At 43.8% G+C, this 21410-nt stretch overlaps 1 protein-coding gene across 8 annotated transcripts in view; it reads left to right on the forward strand.

Annotated features, from left to right (window-relative positions):
- Positions 1-1424: 1424 nt before the first annotated feature.
- The window catches only part of LOC129821128 (1-phosphatidylinositol 3-phosphate 5-kinase-like), a 28873-nt gene continuing 8887 nt past the window's right edge, over positions 1425-21410 (forward strand). For 3 of the 8 annotated variants that reach the window (XM_055878448.1, XM_055878449.1, XM_055878452.1), the window contains exons 1-23: positions 1425-1790; positions 3292-3482; positions 6678-6839; positions 7321-7347; positions 8005-8114; positions 8448-8619; positions 9219-9429; positions 10275-10301; positions 10497-10586; positions 12018-12156; positions 12838-12995; positions 13152-13263; positions 13513-13669; positions 13969-14136; positions 14699-14758; positions 16729-16858; positions 17379-17559; positions 17905-17979; positions 18098-18205; positions 18902-19042; positions 19912-20038; positions 20303-20973; positions 21067-21228. In XM_055878448.1, the coding sequence (XP_055734423.1) occupies positions 3302-3482; positions 6678-6839; positions 7321-7347; positions 8005-8114; positions 8448-8619; positions 9219-9429; positions 10275-10301; positions 10497-10586; positions 12018-12156; positions 12838-12995; positions 13152-13263; positions 13513-13669; positions 13969-14136; positions 14699-14758; positions 16729-16858; positions 17379-17559; positions 17905-17979; positions 18098-18205; positions 18902-19042; positions 19912-20038; positions 20303-20973; positions 21067-21228 (3369 nt within the window). In that variant the 5' untranslated portion in view covers positions 1425-1790; positions 3292-3301. Of the gene's footprint in view, positions 1791-3291; positions 3483-6677; positions 6840-7320; positions 7348-8004; positions 8115-8447; positions 8620-9218; positions 9430-10274; positions 10302-10496; positions 10587-12017; positions 12157-12837; positions 12996-13151; positions 13264-13512; positions 13670-13968; positions 14137-14698; positions 14759-16728; positions 16859-17378; positions 17560-17904; positions 17980-18097; positions 18206-18901; positions 19043-19911; positions 20039-20302; positions 20974-21066; positions 21229-21410 lie in introns of those variants that run through there. The other 5 variants (XM_055878453.1, XM_055878456.1, XM_055878451.1 and 2 more) reach the window with 4 other exon arrangements.

Genomic DNA, 21410 nt, shown 5'->3' on the forward strand with positions numbered 1-21410 from the left:
TTAACCTACAGTATATAGGTGGCTAGGTCCCTCCCGGGTGGCGCAGTGGTCTAGGGCACTGCATCGCAGTGCTAGCGGCGCCACCAGAGTTTCTGGGTTCGCGCCCAGGCTGGGCTGCGTTCGCGCCCAGGCTCTGTCGCAGCCGGCCGCAACCGGGAGGTCCGTGGGGTGACGCACAATTGGCATAGCGTCGTCCGGGTTAGGGAGGGTTTGGCCGGTAGGGACATCCTTGTCTCAGTATGTAAAATGTAATGAAATGTAAAAAGTGTAATAAAATGTATGCACTCTACTGTAAGTCGCTCTGGATAAGAGCGTCTGCTAAATGACTAAAATGTAAATGTAAATGTAAAATGATGGTGCTATGTTGAAGGTCACTGAGCTCTTCAGTAAGGCCATTCTACTGCCAATGTTTGTCTATGGAGATTGCATTGCTGTGTTCGATCTTATACACCTGTCAGCAACGGATGTGGCTGAAATAGCCGAATCAACTAATTTGAAGGGGTGTCCACATACCTTTGTATATATAGTGTATATATATATATATTTTTTTTCACCAAACTATAAAACATTACAGGTGTCCTCATATGTAGTTATGGCCATGGCTACTCCCTGTATATAGCCATGTTATTTTTACTTTTATTGTTGTTTGTTTTTTCACTGTGTATTTATTCCTCATGTCACTATTTCTGTTTTATTTTATTTTTTATCTTTAACTCTGCGTTGTTGGAAAAGGACCCGTAAATAAGCATTTCACTGTCAGTCTACACCTGTTGTTTACGAAGCATGTGACAAGTAAAATTTGATTTAATATAAACAAGTTCAAACCACGCAACAGTCAGTAGCTGAAAGCAGTTTGAACCATTAACGGTTAAATTATTAATTTCCTTTAGAGGCATTCATGGATTACTATAAACTGATATCACATGACAGTCGCATAAGCAAAACTGCAATGATTGATGGAATAGTAGATGGGTTGACCAGAAAATAGGTTGTTCACAGTTCATTCTCTTCAAAGTAAAGCAGGGATGGACTCTGTGCGCTCATAGCTACTGGCCCAAAACAGCAGAATAACCAGGCTCAGGTAGGTTATATTTGGCATACCTCAAGCAATACTCTGCATAAAGTAATTGTGGAGTTAAGCAGTCATTTATTGATACATATTAGTGCACAGGGCACTAAGGACAGATATATTCATGATATTTTTATCTTTACAATAAATGGGGACAAAAACGTCCACAAGTAACACAACTCAGGTATACTAAAGTTTTCACTTATAGCTAAATTACATGGCAATTGTTGTTCCCTGAAAGTGTCTGTTCACAAGAAACTAAGTAAAACATGCTATGGTGTGTGCAGGGAACGTGTCATGTCAATCGATTAAATAGGTAATAGATGGGCGCTGTCTTGTTTCGTAATCACAACGCTGTAGTGGAAACCAAGACTGTTCTCAGGGCGGGTCTGCCGGTTTTGACTAGAAGAAGTTACTTTTAGTGGCAGGCTATGACAATTCGATCAAGTTTAGGAAAATGGGTACGGTTAGATAAAATGCAAAAACACACAACATACTGTATCTAGCTACAACCAGGTCTGCCCTGAGAACACTCTTGGTTTCCACTAATGCGATCACAACAGTTGATCGAACTGTTGTGATCACGACTTGTTCTGTCTTGCTCAGGACCAGTCTGACTGCTGGAAATACATATCTCAAGATAGGGCGGCTACTCGACTTCACAGGAATTTACCTAATGTAATTTATTCATACAGGGATGTCCAAGGAGACCAACACACAGGTAATTTGTGTTATTTAGTGGAAATTTGATTATATGAGTGTTCACTTCACTCTTCCTTCATTTAGCTAACTACAGTGGGCCTGCTAACGTTAACTGCTAGCTAACGTTAGCTCACTGACTCGCCGGACACAGTAGCGGACACAGAGTCTGCAACTGTAGTTAGTATGTGACAGCTGTTGAGATCAATGATTTTTATCTGCACGATACTGCTTTGCAGTGGTTATTTGGGTTAATTTATGTTTGTATTCTTGCACGGCTTGGCGGTGATAGCAAGCTAGCTGTGTTACCGAATATTTGTTATAATTAACCCTATGTGTTGTTACTGCTGCATTGATGCAAGCTAACGTTAGTCCGTTTGTAGTATTATACACCAACAGTATGGCTATGTAGTTTACACACATTCACCTAGTTGCCTCTTTAGCTGAAGGTGAGGCCGTGGGCATTCAAGGCTGTTGATGCTGGTTAACTCAGCTGCCATCATCAGGCCTATGGTCACATGACGGGGTGGAAATTATTGCTGGTGAGGTTGTCATTTTCCTCTGATCCATCCCTCCACCGGTGGTAACTACTGCTGTCAAGAGCAACGTTTTATCTTCGTTTGAAGAAAAACAGCACGAGTCAGTCCCATTTGTTTTTATCAAACATTAGCTTAAGTTTAGCCTTATTTACATTTTATAAACTTAAGCCATCATTAAACGTTCCTTAGTACAGTGACAGTGTATTCTCTCAAATCCTCTCTCGTGCATTCTAATTCTCCATCTTTCTCTCTCTCTCTCTGTAGTTGGTGGAAAACAAGATCGGGTACACTTTCTTTAAAAGGGACAGGATTTTCTTTCTTGTTATTTTTTTCTGATATGTGTGTCATAGTGACAGTTTTCTTTACACCTCTGAGTACCTCTTTGCTCTATTATAAAATACGCTGAGAGTGAGAAGAATAATGTGTCTTTGTTGAGGGTAAGCCTGTAAAGCATGGTTTGCAACCGACAGTAGCTCTGGGCTGTTCTGCAGTCATTGAGTTTCTTAGAATTATGACCTACCTAAGCTATGGGCTCAATTTTATCAAACCAGAATTGCTGGTTTCCATTGTCAAATAAAATCACACAATTTTGTGTATTTTTAAAAACCTGACACCAAAATATGTTCAGTTTTAGTAGAAATAACAGTACTAATGTTTATTTTGGTGTTGGTTCTCAAGAAATGACTAAAGGGGTATTGTGGAAAGGTGAGTGGCTAAAATTAACAGTAGAAGAACTCAGGTCAGAGGCTAAAATGTCTCACTTGCAGCTCAGTTAGACAGACTAGAGGAATCATTGAAATTACTTATTTCAGACTAGAGGAACAAATCACAGGTAAACTGTTCCAAAGTAATAGTTTGAATAGCATTGAAATGTTAAGGAGGCAATGCCTCTGTTTAGGGCTGCCTGTTTACACACGGTTAAGCAGAGGATCACCATGTCACCACAATGTTCCGGTCTCATGTGATCATTTGTCTTTCCAACAGGAGCAGTAACATGGCTGCTGACGACAAATCCTCCTCCTCGTCCTCTACGCTGGATTGGAGTGTGGCGCCTCCTATTTCCCCTGGCAGCCCATCTCACCTGACACACTTCAAACCCCTGACTCCAGAGCAGGACGAGCCCCCGCTCCGATCAGCATACAGCTCCTTTGTCAACCTGTTCCGCTTTAACAAAGGTCATTACTAAGATAACACACGTGATACGCATGGTGAAAGCAGACAAGATTTCAGGGATTGCAGACAGTCACACAAACTTACTTAAATTACACTCTATGTAGTTGTTTTGAGATGGTTGACAGTCATCTAGTAGGCCTGTGCATTAAGATGAGACAAGACAAAAAAGCTGAATAATTGAGTCGTTGTTTTGTCACACTGTTATTTCTAATTCTGTGGAGTGCCCCATAGCAGTCAATACTATGCAGTACTGTACAGTCTAGGTTACTGTACTGTACCCTAGGATGCAGGGAAAGGTACTGTAGCCTTGACCACCAGCTGGGTTTACAGTCAGTTAGTTTAATAGTCTGGGGATGTTTTTCATGGTTAGGTCTAGGCCCCTTAGTTCCATTGAAGGGAAATATTAACGCTACAGCATACAATGACATTCTAGACGATTCTGTGCTTCCAACTTTGTGGCAACTATACCACATGACCAAAAGTATGTGGACAACTGCTTGTCGAACATCTCATTCCAAAATAATCGTCAACATTAATATGGAGTTTGTCCCCCATTTGCTGCTATAACAGCCTCCACTCTTCTGGCAAGGCTGTCCATTGGAATATTGCTGCGGGACTTGCTTCCATTCAGCCACAAAGACATTAGTGATGTTGGGTGATTAGGCCTGGCTCGCAGTCGTTGTTCCAATTCATCCCAAAGGTGTTCGATGGGGTTGAGGCTCTGTGCAGGCCATTCAAGTTCTTCCACACCGATCTCGACAAACCATTTCTGTATGGACCTCGCTTTGTGCACGGGTGCATTGTCATGCTGAAACAGGAAATGGCCTTCCGCAAACTGTTGCCACAAAGCACAGAATCGTCTAGAATGTCATTGTATTCAATAGAATTAAGAACTATAAAAAACAGCCCCAGACCATTATACCTCCTCCACCAAACTTTACAGTTGGCACTATGCATTCGGGCAGGTAGCATTCTCCTGGCATCCACCAAACCCAGATTTGTCCATTGCCCTATAGCAGTCTATACTATGCAGTACTGTACTGTACCCTAGGATGCAGGGAAAGGTACTGTAGCCTTGACCACCACGGTTTACAGTCAGTTTAAGATTAACAGGAAGCATAATGGAACAGAATGCAACTCAGAGCAGAGCCCATGTCCCGTGAGGTCATGTGATGTGACACTGCCTGTTGGCTAGGTGCAAGGAATGGCAGGCCCCTCACCAAGGGAGCAGGGCGCTGCTCATATACTGTAGCGTTAACATTCTATTTCACCTATTTTGTTTATATAAAAAAAAATGTATATATATATATATATATATATATATGGAATTATTAGAGGAATGGTGAATCACTTTACGCTGAAAAGATTAGATCTAGTGAGGGCGAGGAAACATTTATGAACACCAGCAATGCATACACTTATAAGTACAATAATGTACACACACTTAAAGCTGCAATATGTAACTTTTTGGGCGACCCAACCAAATTCACATAGAAATCTGATTTGTAAATCTGCCATTTTCATTGAAAGCAAGTCTAAGAAGCGGTATAGCTAAAATTTGTGCACTTTTTCTATGCTTCCTGTTCTTAAGTTTCGGTTTTGTACACCAGCTGAAAATACAATATTTTGGGGTATGGTAAATATATTTCACAGCGGTTCAGATGGTACAAGGATTATACTTGCTTGTTATGTCACCCCCCCAAAAATAAAAATATATATAATATATATTCACTACCGTTTAAAAGTTTGGGGTCACTTAGAAATAACATCAAATTGATTTTAAATGCAGTGTAGACATTGTTAATGTTGTAAATGACTATTGTAGCTGGAAACGGCAGATTTTTAATGGAATATCTACATCGGCGTACAGATGCCCATTATCAGCAACCATCACTCCTGTGTTCCAATGGCACGTTGTGTTAGCTAATCCAAGTTTTTCATTTTAAAAGGCTAATTGATCATTAGAAAACCCTTTTGCAATTATGTTAGCACAGCTGAAAACTTTTGTGGTGATTAAAGAAGTAATAAAACTGGCCTTTTTAGACTCGTTAAGTTTCTGGAGCATCAGCGTTTGTGGGTTTGATTGCAGGCTCAAAATGGCCAGAAACAAAGAACTTTCTTCCGAAACTCGTCAGTCTAGTCCTGTTCTGAGAAATTAAGGCTATTCCGTGCGAGAAATTGCCAAGAAACCGTAGATCTCGTACAACGCTGTGTACTACTCCCTTCACAGAACAGCGCAAACTGTTTCTAACCAGAATAGAAAGAGGAGTGGGAGGCCCCGGTGCACAACTGAGCAAGAGGACAAGTCCTCAACTTGCAGCCTCATTAAATAGTACCCGCAAAAGATCAGTCTCAACGTCAACAGTGAAGAGGCGACTCTGGCATGCTTGCCTTCTAGGCAGCATTGCAAAGAAAAAAACATATCTCTGACTGGCCAATAAAAAGAAAAGATTAAGATGGGCAAAAGAACACAGACACTGGACAGAGGAACTCTGCCTAGAAGGCCAGCATCCCGGAGTCACCTCTTCACTGTTGATGTTGAGACTGGTGTACAATAGTCATTTACAACATTAACATTGTCCACACTGTATTTCTGATCAATTTGATGTTATTTTAATGGACAAAAAATAAAATGTGCTTTTCTTTCAAAAACAAGGACATTTCTAAGTGACCCCAAACTTTTGAACGGTAGTGTATATTAGAACTATTAGAATTTCTGCATAGTGCACCTTTTAAGGGGAAAGTAGTGTTTTTTTAGACACAAAGGCAAACTTCAAGGAGTAGGCCATTCAAGGAGTTGGTCTGATGGTGCCCTTTGATGGTATCGACTTCCCCTTTGATTGTGGGAACAATAGAGCGTGGTGTCCTAAAAAACGGAAATTAGTTGCCTCTGGTTTGTTCAGCTATTCATACAGGGAAAATGAATGGGGAAAGAATAGGGTTTTGGGATAAATGTCCAAAATAAGGTCCGAGGTTGACACAGGCTCAGAAAATGTTGTTCTATGAGCTATCAGTCAGTTAACATGACCTTTCTGAATTATGAAGCCTTTATGTGCTTTTTTAAAATTACATAACCCCCCCATGTCATGAGGATACCTGTGTCATCTAAAGATGTGCCTTTTGTTAAGTAAATCAGGTGTTAAGTTAGGTAAAAAAGTTACTGGAGTGCCACTGTTCTAATTGGTCTATGTGTACAGAGGAGGGGCGGCCACCCTCAGTGACAGAGAAACCGGATGTGGTTGTGGCGTCACCCACTGGGGAGCGTAGGAACTGGACCATACCAGCACACTCCATCCACGGCTCTGGGGCGCATAGGAAACAACACCACGATCTTTTACGCAGGACTTCTACTGCTTCAGGTACCACACGCACACACATTTATTCTAATACATCAGATGTACAGTATACTTATACAGTGGGGGGTTGAATACTGCACTGTTCGGTAGGGCTTGCAAGTTAAGCATTTCACTGTACTTATGCATGTGACAAATAAAACTTGAGTGATTCTTTGTGCTTTCATTTACATTTGGCGTGATTGCATTAATTGTCTCTCTGGCTTGACCTGATAATGGTGATGAATGTTTCATGCTGATAGGTTTAGTCATCAGTCAGAGATCTGAGTCACTGGAGGCGTTATATCCCCTAGGCAAGCTTAAAGGAGAGCTGCTATGTTTCTACCATGGGCTAGAATACGTATTGAACTACTGCTCTTTATGTGAGGGCTATCCATTTTGACATTTTATAGTTTTAAGTTAGCGACGTGCAGATAAGAATGGATGCACAGTGTGAGTAACATGACGTCTATTCAAAAAAGCTGATGTATGTCTTCTCTTTTTGCAGTGGACTGGCCATTATGGCCTGGTGAGGGTGAGGGCCTTCTATACTGTGTGTTTGCTAAGAATTCTGAAATGTTTTTTGCGCTTGATTTTTTTAACAACCTGGTTTCATAGAGTGGGCGGCTAACCCAAGCACCTGAGTGGTTTTGGTGTGAGTGTGGTTGATCTAGCTACTTTTGGCATGTATGGATAAAGTGCCTTCTGATGTTATTTTGTTGCCAACACTGATATTTGATCAGTTGTATGTGTTTGCATAATGATATAAGAACTAACATCATTCTACCTTTTTTGTTTCTTACTCAATGGCATTTGTCCAATTTGCGTTTTCTGTATAATTTTGTTCATAACCATAATTGTTCAATAGAGCCTAGTTTATGGCTACTGATATACTGGTAAGCTTCTGTTCTGTTATTGTGCAATCCTTTTTCAACTTAACCTGCCATTATCAAAGCAAATCCTTGTAGAGATTGTCAATTTCCATGCCTGTTTTGGGCTATAACCTACCTAAGAGAGGTATAAAAAATAAAATAAAAAGTAGTCTCCCTCCTTTACCTTTCTGCATTTTATTTGCATGAAAAGGGAGCATTTGCATGATGTGAATGGTTAGATGAAATCTGCTATGACTTGTGTTGAATGGTTGCACCGTGTGTGTTTCTTTTTGTGTCCGTGTGTGTGTGCGCGCTCCTAGAGGGCCGTAGGAAATCGGAAACCCCCCTGGGCACTCACGATCCTCGTACGGCTGTTCAGCTCCGCACTGCTCTGAAGAGACTCAAGGAGATCATGGAGGGAAAGAGCCAGGTATCTACCATACCATTTCACAATCACACTGCTGCTGTTGTTTATTGTACTTCACAATACGCTGCTGTTGTTTTACACACCGTTACTCTAGTGCTGCTTGTTTTTACTTGGAGTAATATAACCTAGCTAACTATCACAATCACACACAGGCAACTGTTCCAGATATGGGACATGTGAAGATGCATCTTATTCTTTAAAAGTAGTCTGTTATTGTTTCATCTAACCGTTTGATTTCAGTGAAATATAGTTTCCATATACTTTGAAAAGATTGCTTCAGCATTACTTTATACCTCAGTGCTAGTTGGTCCACTAAATAAAGAAGGCATATTGCAGGACAGTGACCTGAAGCAGTACTGGATGCCAGACAGCCAATGTAAGGAGTGCTACGACTGCAATGAGAAATTCACCACCTTCCGCCGCCGCCACCACTGCCGGCTCTGCGGCCAGATCTTCTGCAGCCGCTGCTGCAACCAGGAAATCCCTGGCAAGTTCATGGGCTACACGGGTGAGTGCGTTGGGGACTCACAGGAGGGGGTGGGGGCATGACCCCTAGACCATGCCCACCCCTTGGCTGCATCATCATTATCCCTAGTGACCTCCTGAGAGGGGAGACAGCTCCTTAAGAATGATCCCAAAGCAGGGTCACAATGTGTTAGAGAGGTCCAATGGAAGAGATCTAGTTGAGCCATCGCTGAGATCATGTGTATGTACAGAGGTCTATGGGTGCTCAGCATGGTGTTTTTTATGCTGTGGTAGTATGTGTTACTGAAGTAGGACTTGGGTAAGTTGACTGGTTGACCAGTGACGTTTGAGCTAACATTGCTGTGATGTGAGAATCTGAGACCAAGAGATCTAATCAATAGCATGTTTGTCCTTTGATGATGATGTGCTGTGACCTTACCATGCCATGCAGTGACAACACCACAGTAACCACAATACTGCCTCCACCCTAGATCATAGCAGGACCTGCTCTTCCTCTCACTGACTTCTACCCTTCTCACTGTCTCCCTCCCTCCCGCCATTGTCACGCCTGTCTGTCTGCCTGTCTGCCTGTCTGTCTGTGTCTGTCTGTCTGCCTGTCTGTCTGTCTGCCTGTCTGTGTAGGAGACCTGCGGGCCTGCACCTACTGCCGTAAGATCGCTCTGAGCTACTCCCACTCTGCAGACTCTGGCTCCATAGGGGAGGACCTGTCTGCTCTGTCTGACTCCTCCCCCTGCTCCACCTGCGTCCTGGAGCCCAGCGAGCCTCGCACCCCGGTCGGTGGACGGAAGGCCAGCCGCAACATCTTCCTAGAGGAGGACCTGGCCTGGCAGAGGTAAAATAAGGCTGCATCCCAAATGGCACCCACCCTAAGAACCCAGACCGAGAGGAGGAACCATAGAGAGAAATCATAGGTTTAAGTCTGTGGGAGGAACCATCGAACCACTCTCCAGTCTTGCATCCTTACTCTAGTAATTTTGTCCCCGTCCTGTCCTACGAATGATGCATGCACTTCTCCTTCGCATTGACCTCTAGTCTTTTGTTGTCTTCTCTTCACCTCTTGTCCACAGTGTTTTTATTTCTGTCTGTGTATATCCTGCATGATTTTCTGTGTATCCCTACTCTCATATCTTTGTTTTTTCCTTCAAATGCAGAGTTGAAGAGACAGAGGAGAGAGAAACATTCAGCGCTCTTCATCCCCTATATCCTCTCCCCTCCATGTCCTCTCCTCTCCCTCCCTGTCCACTCCATCCTCCTGTCTCCTCTGTCTGCCTTCCTTTTCTTCCCCTGTATACTGGGTGGGTTCCTCCCTGCTTGGTCCACTTTCACGTGCATGGTTTTATTGGAGCTCTACTTCCTGCTAACCAATCAATCAATCGTATTACCTTTGAGAGGGGTGCCTTTGAAAAACATACATTTCTCAGCAAAAGGGATTTCAAATAAATGTTTGACTTTAAAAACAAAGAATACCAAGAGGTATTATTATTCAATTGAACATACCTTTCCTATTGTGTTTTTCAAATACATCCCTTTGTTTGATTTTGACAGGGAAGCATGCTTTTATATTGTTTAGCTCTAATAAAATGCCATCCCTTTGAACTATATAACCAGCTTTGATCCAATTTTCAGTGTTCTGCTCTTGCTCAAATGAAATATTTTCCCCCTTCTCTCCTGGCATAGAAAAACTCCCATTGGGATGAGAAAGAAGTGAGTCCTGTTGTTACTTTTATCAACGTTCCAACTTCTCTGACAGCTTGTAACAGTTTTTTATTTTTGACCTGAGCTTTACCATTCTAGCCCTACCATATTGAGACTTCTGCGGTAGTGTTATATTGACATCAAAGATGGATGTGAAATGATTTAGTTCAAGAATGAATTTGTTTGTATTTATGTCTGTGTCAGTTTGATTCACCAGGAGTCTCAGAACAGTGGCATGAATTCTAGACGGAGCACGCTACAAGAGGATGGAGGCAAGTCCCCAATAAGGAAGCGGTGAGTGTCTGCTTTTGGTCCAACATCTATTTATAGAACCCTTTTACAGCTTCTTTTACATTCTTCCAGCTAGGTTTAGGGTTTGTATTTTGGTGCCCTATTTTCTGATAGTGCATCCCACAGAAAGAGATTTATAGAGAGATTTATATTAAGTTCAAGGTTGGTTTCTTTTACAGAAACAAAGCATGTCTGACTTTAGTTAATAGGAAGGAAATTGTCCAGGCCATTTTTGTCTCTTAGATTATGGGGGTATAATCTATATGCATGCAGCAGCATTTATACTTAAACCACTAGATGCTGTTTTCCATTGTGCCCTTAGGTTTATTACTGGTCATGGTTCTAGAATTCACCATTGTGTTTTGAATCAAAAAGTGGGTTGGACCTCATTGTATGTAAGGAGAGAGCAGCATTTTATTGTTTATTTACAAAGCACTCATGCAGAAACTTCCTATCATTAATTACATTTAGACTTCCAAATGACCAAACCCGGTCTCAGCCTTGGATAACCCTGGAGGCCCCTTCAGTCTCCACATAGTTGGGTCAAGCTGATTTTAGTTTTTTTGGGCCCTTTATGTGGAACAACTTCCAGAGCTCTCTGAAATGAGATGTTCTGGTCCCCATTGGTCAGTTGAGAGTCATGATCAGAGACCTCTATATTGATAAAGGTGTCTGCTTATCTGCCTTGTAATTTTGTATATTGTATATGTTTGATGTATTTATGCAGGGTTTGTCTGTGAAAGACAGCCTAGTGTCCCTGTCAAAATAAAGGTGAAATAAAATATAGAATAGTTATGATAGTGTGTTCATTCTATTTCTGTTGGACCCTTTTTGACATCTATTAGCCCCCCCCCCCATTCCACTCTAGGGGTTTGGCACAGTTACTGTAATATCCGACAGGACGTTAGTATTAGATTACTTGGGAGAGTATTCATTTTTGAGAAACCAAAAAAATATAGGCCTATTTTAACAATGAAAAGGCTTTGTCTAAAATTAAGTATAATTATCTATGTGACATTGCTACATAGCCTTCAAGGATAGACCATTACATTACAATTTTATTAAAACAACAGTTTTATGACATTTTTTACGAGTGCATCCCATTAAAAAAATATTCACTGGTAGCCTACACACGTTTCGCACGTGTAGCTTGTTATTGTCATCAAGGTTAGAGGTCATGTGTAGCAAATGTAGTGGGAGAATTGTATCTATGCATAATGGAATTAAAATTACAGAGTTCAACTATCCAGAAAAAAGTAATATTATTTGAATAGTGAAATAATTTCTAATCCCTATTACACACACACACAGAGACACAGACACACAGACACAAGTTAGAGAAATATAATATAGAATGAGAAGTAAGGTACAAAATGAAAATGTTGCTGCATCTATTGTGTGATGGCCCTGTAATGCCAGCCCCGTCTTATCCAGGTCAGCCAGTGTGACCAACCTGTCCCTCGACCGGTCTGGCTCCTCCATGGTGCCCTCCTATGACAGCTCAGTGAGCCCCCAGACCAGCAGGGCCATGCCAAAACCTGACCACAGCGAAGAGGAGAGGAAGATACTGTTGGTAATGATGAACTCTTACTTTCACTCCCTCTTTCCCTTTATTCTTTCTGTTCATTTTTACCCCCTTTTTCTCCCCAATTTCGTGATTACGATCTTGTCTCATCGCTGCAACTCCCCAACGGGCTCGGGAGAGGCGAAGGTCGATTCATGCATCCTCCGAAACATGACCCGCCAAACCGCGCTTCTTAACACCTGCTCGCTTAACCCGGAAGCCAGCCACACCAATGTGTCGGAGGAAGCACTGTTCAACTGACGACCGAAGTCAGTCGCTAGAGCGCGATGAGCCAAGTAAAGCCCCTCCGGCCAGACTCTCCTCTAACCTGGAAGACGCTAGGACAATTGTGCGCCGCCCTATGGGATTCCCGGTCACAGCCGGGAATCGAACCCCAGGCTGTAGTGACGCCGCAACACTTCAATGCAGTGCCTTAGACAGCTACGCCACTCGAGGGCCCCTTTCACCTTATTCTATCTCACTCTGTATCCCGCTCTCTCACTCTGACTCTCTTTCTCGCTCGCCCTCTTTCTCCATCTCGCAATTACTCTCACGCTTTCTCTCTCTTGCTTCCGTCTATCCTCAATCTTTCCCTCTATCTCTGTCTGTATAATTTGTTCTGTCCAATTTACAATCCATTCTTGACAAAGCAAACATAAGTCATTTTTGACTGAATGTCATGACATGTAGGACTCGTCCCAGCTCAAAGACCTGTGGAAGAAGATTTGTCACAACACTACTGGTATGGAGTTCCAGGACCACCGCTACTGGCTCCGTACATACCCCAACTGCATTGTGGGGAAGGAGTTGGTCAACTGGCTGTTAAGGAATGGAACTATCTCCACCAGGTAAAGACAGACATCATGCTGAGTGAAAACCATTCTGGATGTCTGAGTAAGCATCCTGTTGTATTAAGCAGAGATTACATGAGTTACTAAATGTTCTTTCTCCCTCATCCATCCTCTCTTTCTCTGTCTCTCTATCGCTCATTCACACTCTTGCAGGGCACAGGCGATAGCCATTGGTCAGGCTCTGGTAGATGGTCGTTGGTTGGACTGTGTCACTCACCACGACCAACTGTTCAGAGATGAGTATGCTCTCTATCGCCCACTCCAGGTGAGATACTGTTTTGCGGGAATAAGGGGAAGAGGACACATATTTTTAACAATGCTGATGGGGGTGGTGTTGATGATGGTCATAATAGTGAGGATGGTGATCATGACGATAGTGGTGAAGATGGTGATGCTATTGCTGCTGAGGATGACTATGATGATTGTGTTGATGATTTTTTTTGATGACGATAATAATGATGGTGGTGACGCTGTTGCTCATGACTGATGATGAAGGTGTCTTCTATCCTCACAGAGCACAGACTTCTCTGAGACCCCGTCTCCTGACAGTGACAGTGTCAACTCTCTGGAGGGACACTCAGAACCTTCCTGGTTTAAAGACATCAAGTTTGACGACAGTGACACAGACCAGGTGGCTGACGAGAATGACTATGTCATGCCCAGTACGCCCAGTAAGTATCCCTGTATGCCTTGTGACTCTGGCTACGCATTACAACAACTAGCCTCATGTCCATGTATGTTGCTTTCCTAAATAATAGGTAGTTGAGTCCTTCTGTAATGTCTGAGATGTTTCTTTGTATTTATCTTGAACTAATGAACTAATAAGGGATCCTAAGAGCCCTTTTGTACTGTCTCTGATGTCCCTTCATATTTATCCCCCTCCATGCTGCTATGCATCAAGAAGACAAATATATATATTTTTTTTACATGACTAATAAAGATCAATTAATGCCCCCCCCCCCCCCATCAGACTCGTCCAGTCCTAGTAAGAGGACGTCAGTCAGCAGTTTCCAGTCAGCGGTGGACAGTGACTCTGCTGCCTCCATCAATCTCAATATGGAGCAGGACAATGTCAACTTCCACATCAAGAAACAGTCCAAGTACCCTCATGTACCCCCGCACCCTACGGAGCAGAAAGGTACTGAGCCAAACACACAAAAATAATGATTAGTTGCTGTTGTCTTGCTGTAGGCTAACACCTTTTACTAAGGCTGTGTTTACACAATCACCCAAAATGTGATGTATTGGCATATCTGATACTTTTCTCGAATTGGTTCTGTTGAGTTCACATTTGTATGGCTGCGTTAAGTCAGTCCAATTCAGTAATTTGTTTGACTAATTGGTCTTCTGACCAATCAGATCAGCTCTTTTGCCCATAATTGGGCAAAATATCAGAATTGGGCCTGCCTGTGTAAACGCAATCCTGATACAAATCCGATGTTTCATATGTGACCTTAGTCTGAAAGCTCAATTCAGATTTGTTTGGGAATTTTGCACATGACCTGTTGTTCCAACAACAACCACCCCAACATTTAAAGGAACAGTTACAGGAAATGAGCTATGCATATAAATGTGTGGCGGTCAGAAAGAAATATAGGATAGCACACAAAGTTTACGTAGCCAGTTTCCATAAAGGGTATATGTTTTTGAAAGGGGGAGTTGTGCGTGTGTTGATGCATTTCTCCGCTTTCTCCTATCAGAGTACCTGGTCTCAGAGGACGGAGGACAGAATATCTCCATTAGCGACGCCTTCATCAAAGGTAGGAGGGTCGTTCCACAAATTCGGTTACTGTCAACTGGGGAGTTGTCATTCTGTCAACAAAGCAGCATGACAGAATTATTAACACAAGTTTTCAAATTACCACTTGTTTCTTTGGGAAGATGTATAAAGTGATCTGTGCATTTGAACAATAGCATAAATACGGCAATTTATTTTTGGATGTAAAAACTAAATCATCTCTGCTGCACATGCTGCCACTGTTTTGATTACCAAAGTTATTTTCAGAACGAGCAGCTTGCAGCCAGCTTACGAGTGCATCGAAGGGAAAACGCAACAAGCACAAATGCAACAAGTGAAAACAAATGATCTAACTGGGGATAGCTAGATAGCATGATGAACTCACCAGTAACTTTAGTTGGAGTTGATTGCCGTGTGAGCTAACTAGCTTCCGGTGTGCGAGCGAGCTAACTAGCTTCCGGTGTGCGAGCGAGCTAACTAGCTTCCGGTGTGCGAGCGAGCTAACTAGCTTCCGGTGTGCGAGCGAGCTAACTAGCTTCCGGTGTGCGAGCGAGCTAGCTAGCTTCCGGTGTGCGAGCGAGCTAGCTAGCTTCCGGTGTGCGAGCGAGCTAGCTAGCTTCCGGTGTGCGAGCGAGCTAGCTAGCTTCCGGTGTGCGAGCGAGCTAGCTAGCTTCCGGTGTGCGAGCGAGCTAGCTAGCTTCCGGTGTGCGAGCGAGCTTGCTAGCTTCCGGTGTGCGAGCGAGCTTGCTAGCTTCCGGTGTGCGAGCGAGCTTGCTAGCTTCCGGTGTGCGAGCGAGCTTGCTAGCTTCCGGTGTGCGAGCGAGCTTGCTAGCTTCCGGTGTGCGAGCGAGCTTGCTAGCTTCCGGTGTGCGAGCGAGCTTGCTAGCTTCCGGTGTGCGAGCGAGCTTGCTAGCTTCCGGTGTGCGAGCGAGCTTGCTAGCTTCCGGTGTGCGAGCGAGCTTGCTAGCTTCCGGTGTGCGAGCGAGCTAGCTAGCTTCCGGTGTGCGACCGGTGTGTGAGCTTTCCGGTAACTAGTATCCACTAGCTTGCATCCAACGGCAGGAAACACAAAACAGTGTTGCGAATTGGGCATAGAAACATGTTTTTTTGTCCTACCAGATCCATGAGAAGGTTTTAGCAAGTGTATTCCTTTGTCCTTCAACTGGTGATGGATGTGGATGTCTGGTTTAGGTCCCAGGCTCCCAATGACTGTCATGATTATTTATTTACAAGGTCATTTGCAGAGTGAGCAGACTCAATACCAAGCAATGTAAGAGCTGGCAATGCAGCCGGATGCCCAGTGCTGCTGATTGCAGAGCAGTTGATCACTTTTGATTTTTATCAATTTATTATTTTTCACTTGTTTAAACCAACCAAAAGTGGGGCACTGCCCCTAATGCCCTAATGGACAGGCCGCCACTGTTCACCATATTAAAACGACAGTTCAGTTCACATAACAGGGTTGACCTCAAAATGAGGGACAGACGTAAATTAATCACTCACATAAATAATAATCTTCAGAAATGACTTTGTCAAATCAACAAAATAACTAGGGCTTTACAATGATGTTGAAACTTGGAGAATGTTGGGATTAAGTCGGTTGAAACCTTCCTAGGAGTGATGACACGGGGTTGATAAACGGAGCCTTTAATCATATTTTTTTATATTATTGAATTATCCATGTGATCTATATTAAAGGGCACTTCATTTAATATAACAGGCATTTAAAATGCAAAATTGTTGCACAATTTCTACTTAAAATATCAATGGGATGCACGCAAAAGGCACTCTTTTCGTGGAATGACCCGGGAATTCCCCACTTCCTTGTTTAGTTCAAGTGTTGCTTCCTTTTCAACTCTTTTGCAGCTGTGTATTCTTTCTGTTGAACAAGCAGTTGGTACTGAACCTAATGTATTGTAGCTGTAAGCCAAGCTAACATTCTCTCTATATCTTGTGCTCTCACTCTTCTCTCTGTCTGTGTGTGTGCTGTAGAGTCCCTGTTTAACCGTCGTGTGGAGGAGAAGGCTAAAGAGATGCTGTTCACTCCTCTGGGCTGGCACCACAGCTCCCTGGACCAGCTCAGAGAGGAGAACGGAGAGAAGAAGGCCATGGAGAGGCTACTGTGAGTACAGTCAGATAACTTAGAGGTTTGAAAGTTGCTCAAATGTTTTTGTCATTCCTTTTATTTATTTATTTGTAGGAATTTTGGATGTTTGGAAACTAAAGACTAGTCTTTAGCTTACTGAAGTGAAGTAAAACTGAACTGAAGTGGAACATATTTGAGTCATTATTTTAGATGAAACAACATCTCAGTATAAATTGGAGCATACTATGGTGTTATTTTGGGCTCCAGAGTGACGCAGCGGTCTAAGGCACTGCATCTTAGTGCTAGAGGCATCACTTCAGACCCTGGTTCAATTCCAGGCTGTATCACAACCGGCCGTGATTGGGAGTCCCATAGGGCATTGCACAATTGGCCCAGTGTCGTCCAGGTTAGGGTTTGGCCGGGGTAGGCTGTCATTGTAAATACAAATTTGTTCTTAACTGACTTGCCTAGTTAAATAAAAATTTAAAATATTTTGCTGGTGAATCCGCATGGTATACTGGCCTAAAACTGCTGTGTTCTTCCCTCCCTTCCCCAGCTCTGCCAACCACAGTCACATGATGGCGCTGCTGCAGCAGCTGCTGTACAGTGAGTCCCTGTCCCTCTCCTGGCGTGACATCATTGTTCCCGTGGTGAGGCAAGTGGTGCAAACGGTGCGGCCGGACGTTCGCAGCTGTGATGATGACATGGACATCAGACAACTGGTCCACATCAAGAAGGTAGCTCACTGACAGTAACCTCGTACAACCATCCAGAAGTCTCGCAAGCTTACATTCAGTAGCGCAGCGGTAATTAGTCTGGTAATTAAGAGGCTACACTGACAGCGCTCTCAGGGAGGTATTCTGACTTGAGATTTGGGTGATTAACTTGACTTTCTGTGCAAGTCTCCATATTGAATTCAGTGAAAGATTTACGCTAAAGTCCGAGTTGCCTGCACTTATCTCAACTCTGAATCAGGTTATTTGTCATGTATCTGTACTTATACTGCACACACTGTAGGGGTTGAATTTTGAGTAATTTAATGTGACCAAAATGGCTATTTTATTATTATATTTTTTTTTTAGATTCCTGGAGGGAAGAAGTTTGACTCTGCCGTAGTGAATGGCTTTGTCTGTACCAAGAACATTGCCCACAAAAAGGTAGGTTCCTTCTCCTGTAATAACCACCAACATCTATCCCTGTAAACCGAGCCAGAACGACACTCTTTATTGCTTGTCTATGTGCAGATGAACTCAACAAAGTATTATTTTGTCTTAGATGAACTCGTACATCAAGAACCCCAAGATCCTGCTGCTGAAGTGTTCCATAGAGTATCTCTATCGAGAGGAGACCAAATTCACCTGCATTGACCCCATCGTGCTTCAGGTCAGTCAGACACTCAGTGGTTTGTGGATTGGGCTGTCATATTGATTTTAAGCATGAATGATTAATGTAGCTAAATTAACAAGATGACAAATATAATTTCAAATAACCTAATCAAGGGCTAGGCATTAAGACAAGCAAATTTAGAATACATATTTCACTAATTCCTGGACTCCTGAGTGGCGCAGTGTTCTAAGGCTCTGCATCTCAGTGCTACTGGAGATTCTGGGTTCGAGTCGAGGCTCTGTCGCAGCCGGCCGCGACCGGGAGACCCATGGGGCGGCGCACAATTGGCCCAGCGTCGTCTAGGTTAGGGGAGGGTTTGGCCGGCAGGGATGTCCTTGTCCCATCGCGCACTTGCGAGTCCTGTGGCGGCCTGGGCGCAGTGTACAGTGTTTCCTCCGACACATTGGTACGGCCGGCTTCGGGGTTAAGTGGGCATTGTGTCAAGAAGCAGTGCGGCTTGTCTGGGTTGTGTTTCGGAGGACGCACGGCTCTCGACCTTTGCCTCGCCCGAGTCCATACAGGAGTTGCAGCGATGGGACAAGACTGTAACTATCAATTGGATACCATGAAATTGGGGAGGAAACGGGGTAAAAAAAATTATATATCTCACTAATTCCTAATTTGCTGGCACTTATCCATAATTTCTAGAAATTAAGAAAAATAAACAAATCTTTGCCTGTCTTTGTTCCCCAGGAGCGTGAGTTTCTGAAGAACTATGTGCAGCGTATAGCGGACGTGCGTCCCAACCTGGTGCTGGTAGAGAAGACCGTGTCTCGTATCGCTCAGGACATGCTGCTGGAGCACGGCATCACATTGGTCATCAATGTCAAACCAGTCAGTACCTCTCTAGCTCTCTGTACCGCTAGTTACCTTATTAGCTGTGGTTATCAATGCCAAACCAGTCATTACTGATATCTCACTAGCTTTCTCTAGCCCTCTGTTCTGCCCTCTGTCACTACTTACATTACTGCTAGTTATCAACATCAAACCAGTCAGTACTGCCCTGCCCTCTCTCTAGCTCTCTGTACTAGTTACCGTACTAGCATGGGTTATGTTTCCAAACCCACCTTTAGCTAGCTTTAGAACATATTACATACAGGTAACTGCCAAAATAAAGGAAACACCAACATAGTGTCTTTAATAGGGTGTTGGGCCACCACGAGCCAGAACAGCTTCAATACACCTTGGCATAGATTATATGTTTCTGAAACTCTATTGGAGGGATGCAACACCATTCGTAAACAAGAAATTCCATCATTTGGTGTTTTGTTGATGGTGGTGGAAAACGCTCGAGAATCTCCCATAAGTGTTCAATTGGTTTGAGATCTGGTGACTGAGATGACCATGACATATGGTTTGCGTCATTTTCATGCTCCAAACCATTCAGTGACCACTCATGCCCTGTGAGCTTGCCCAGCATTTTTGTACATGACCCTAAGCATGATGGGATGTTAATTGCTTAATTAACTCAGGAACCACACCTGTGTGGAAGCACCTGCTTTCAATATACTTCATGTCCCTCATTCACTCAAGTGTTCCCATTATTTTTGGCAGTTACCTTTATGTAGCTGTTAGCTTTTTGTTTTAAACTCTTTTTGATGGTGTCTTTAGCCATGTTAGCCTATTCTTCTGCTTAACCCATTCAACTGTCTATTAGCCGTACCTGCCCTATGTCTCTCTTTCCCACCTCTGGTTCTCTGCAGCAAGTCTTGGACAGGGTGAGTCGTATGACCCAGGGGGACCTAGTCATGTCCATGGACCAGCTGCTCACGAAGCCTCGACTGGGAACCTGCCAAAAGTTCTACCTACACTCTTTCCAGCTGGCCAACAGTGAGTGGAAACTACTCTGTCCTCAACTTCCTGCCTTCAGCTACGTTTAGTCTCTACATCTTAGATATTGTAAGCCGTTCATAAAACTTACTTCACTTAAATAATCCAACACATGAAACCTACTGCAACCAGGTGCGTTCATTCACAAGTTCTTCCCGCCCAGTCTAGACTTATCTCCAGATTCCTCCTTCTGACTCCCCTGAGTTCCACAGCACAACTATGTCATGTGTTCTCCTCTCTTCCCTTCTCCCTTCTCTCTGACAGATGAGTTGAAGACTCTCATGTTCTTTGAGGGCTGCTCTCCCCAGCTGGGCTGTACCATAAAGCTTCGCGGGGCGTCTGAGTACGAGCTGGCCAGGGTTAAAGAGATCATCGTCCTCATGGTGTGTGTGGCCTACCACTCCCAGCTAGAGATATCCTTTCTCATGGATGAGTTCGCCATGCCTCCCAGCCTGGCCAAGACCAACTCCTTCCCCTGTCTCCTGGAGAGCACTACTGTTGAGGAGGAGGAGAGCCAGGAAAATGGGACCGACCAGAGCACCCTCTCCCAGGGAGGAGAGACTGTGCTGGGGGAGGAGGAGGAGAAGGCTTCCCTTGGGAAATCTGTATCAGATTCCTCCTCGCCTAAAGATGTCCATGGTGTAAAAGTAAACAAAAAACACTTCCTGTCCTCCTCTTCCTCCTTGGGGGCTGAGGGGGTGGAGTCAGCAGAGGTCATGACATCCACGCCGTTGTCCAATCGCCAGGTGCTGCCACCTCCAGTGTCCCCACCCTATCTTATTGATGACCTGGAGGAGTTGGCAGATGAGATTGGGTCGGGGTCGGGGGTTCTGGGGAGGGGTGAGTCGCGGGAGGAGAGCTCGGGTTCGGAGACGCCCCCCAGGCTGTTCAGAGACCCCCTGCAGGATGACACAGGGATGTTTGTCACAGAGCAGGTGAGGGAGAAAAAAAACTGATTAAGTATACAGACAGAAACACGTTGGTTTCCATTGTCCTACAATATCCTCTTCTGTTTTGCCACCGAGCAGGTGGCCTCAACGGACGACCGTCTCAAGACGCTTACGGCAGGCTTCAAACAGGAGCTGAAGGACATCATCCTTTGTATCTCCCCCTTTATCACCTTTAGAGAGCCCTTCCTCCTCACGCCTGCTGGCCTACGCTGCCCCAGCAGAGACTACTTTCCTGAAAAGGTTTGTTGGTTTACATTCACTGAAGGTTTTTCAACCTGCTTTCTATCAATTCGCTCAATGTAGTTCAGTAATGTACAATAGAATATCAGATCATCAGTTTACGTGACCGTCAATTCCGCTGTACTCAGTTGTTAGTTATAGTGGAGATGTCTACCAAAATGGTTGTTGTCATGCGTATGCAT

Source organism: Salvelinus fontinalis, chromosome 23 (genome assembly GCF_029448725.1).
Source record: "Salvelinus fontinalis isolate EN_2023a chromosome 23, ASM2944872v1, whole genome shotgun sequence".
NCBI classification, from domain to species: Eukaryota; Metazoa; Chordata; class Actinopteri; order Salmoniformes; family Salmonidae; genus Salvelinus; species Salvelinus fontinalis.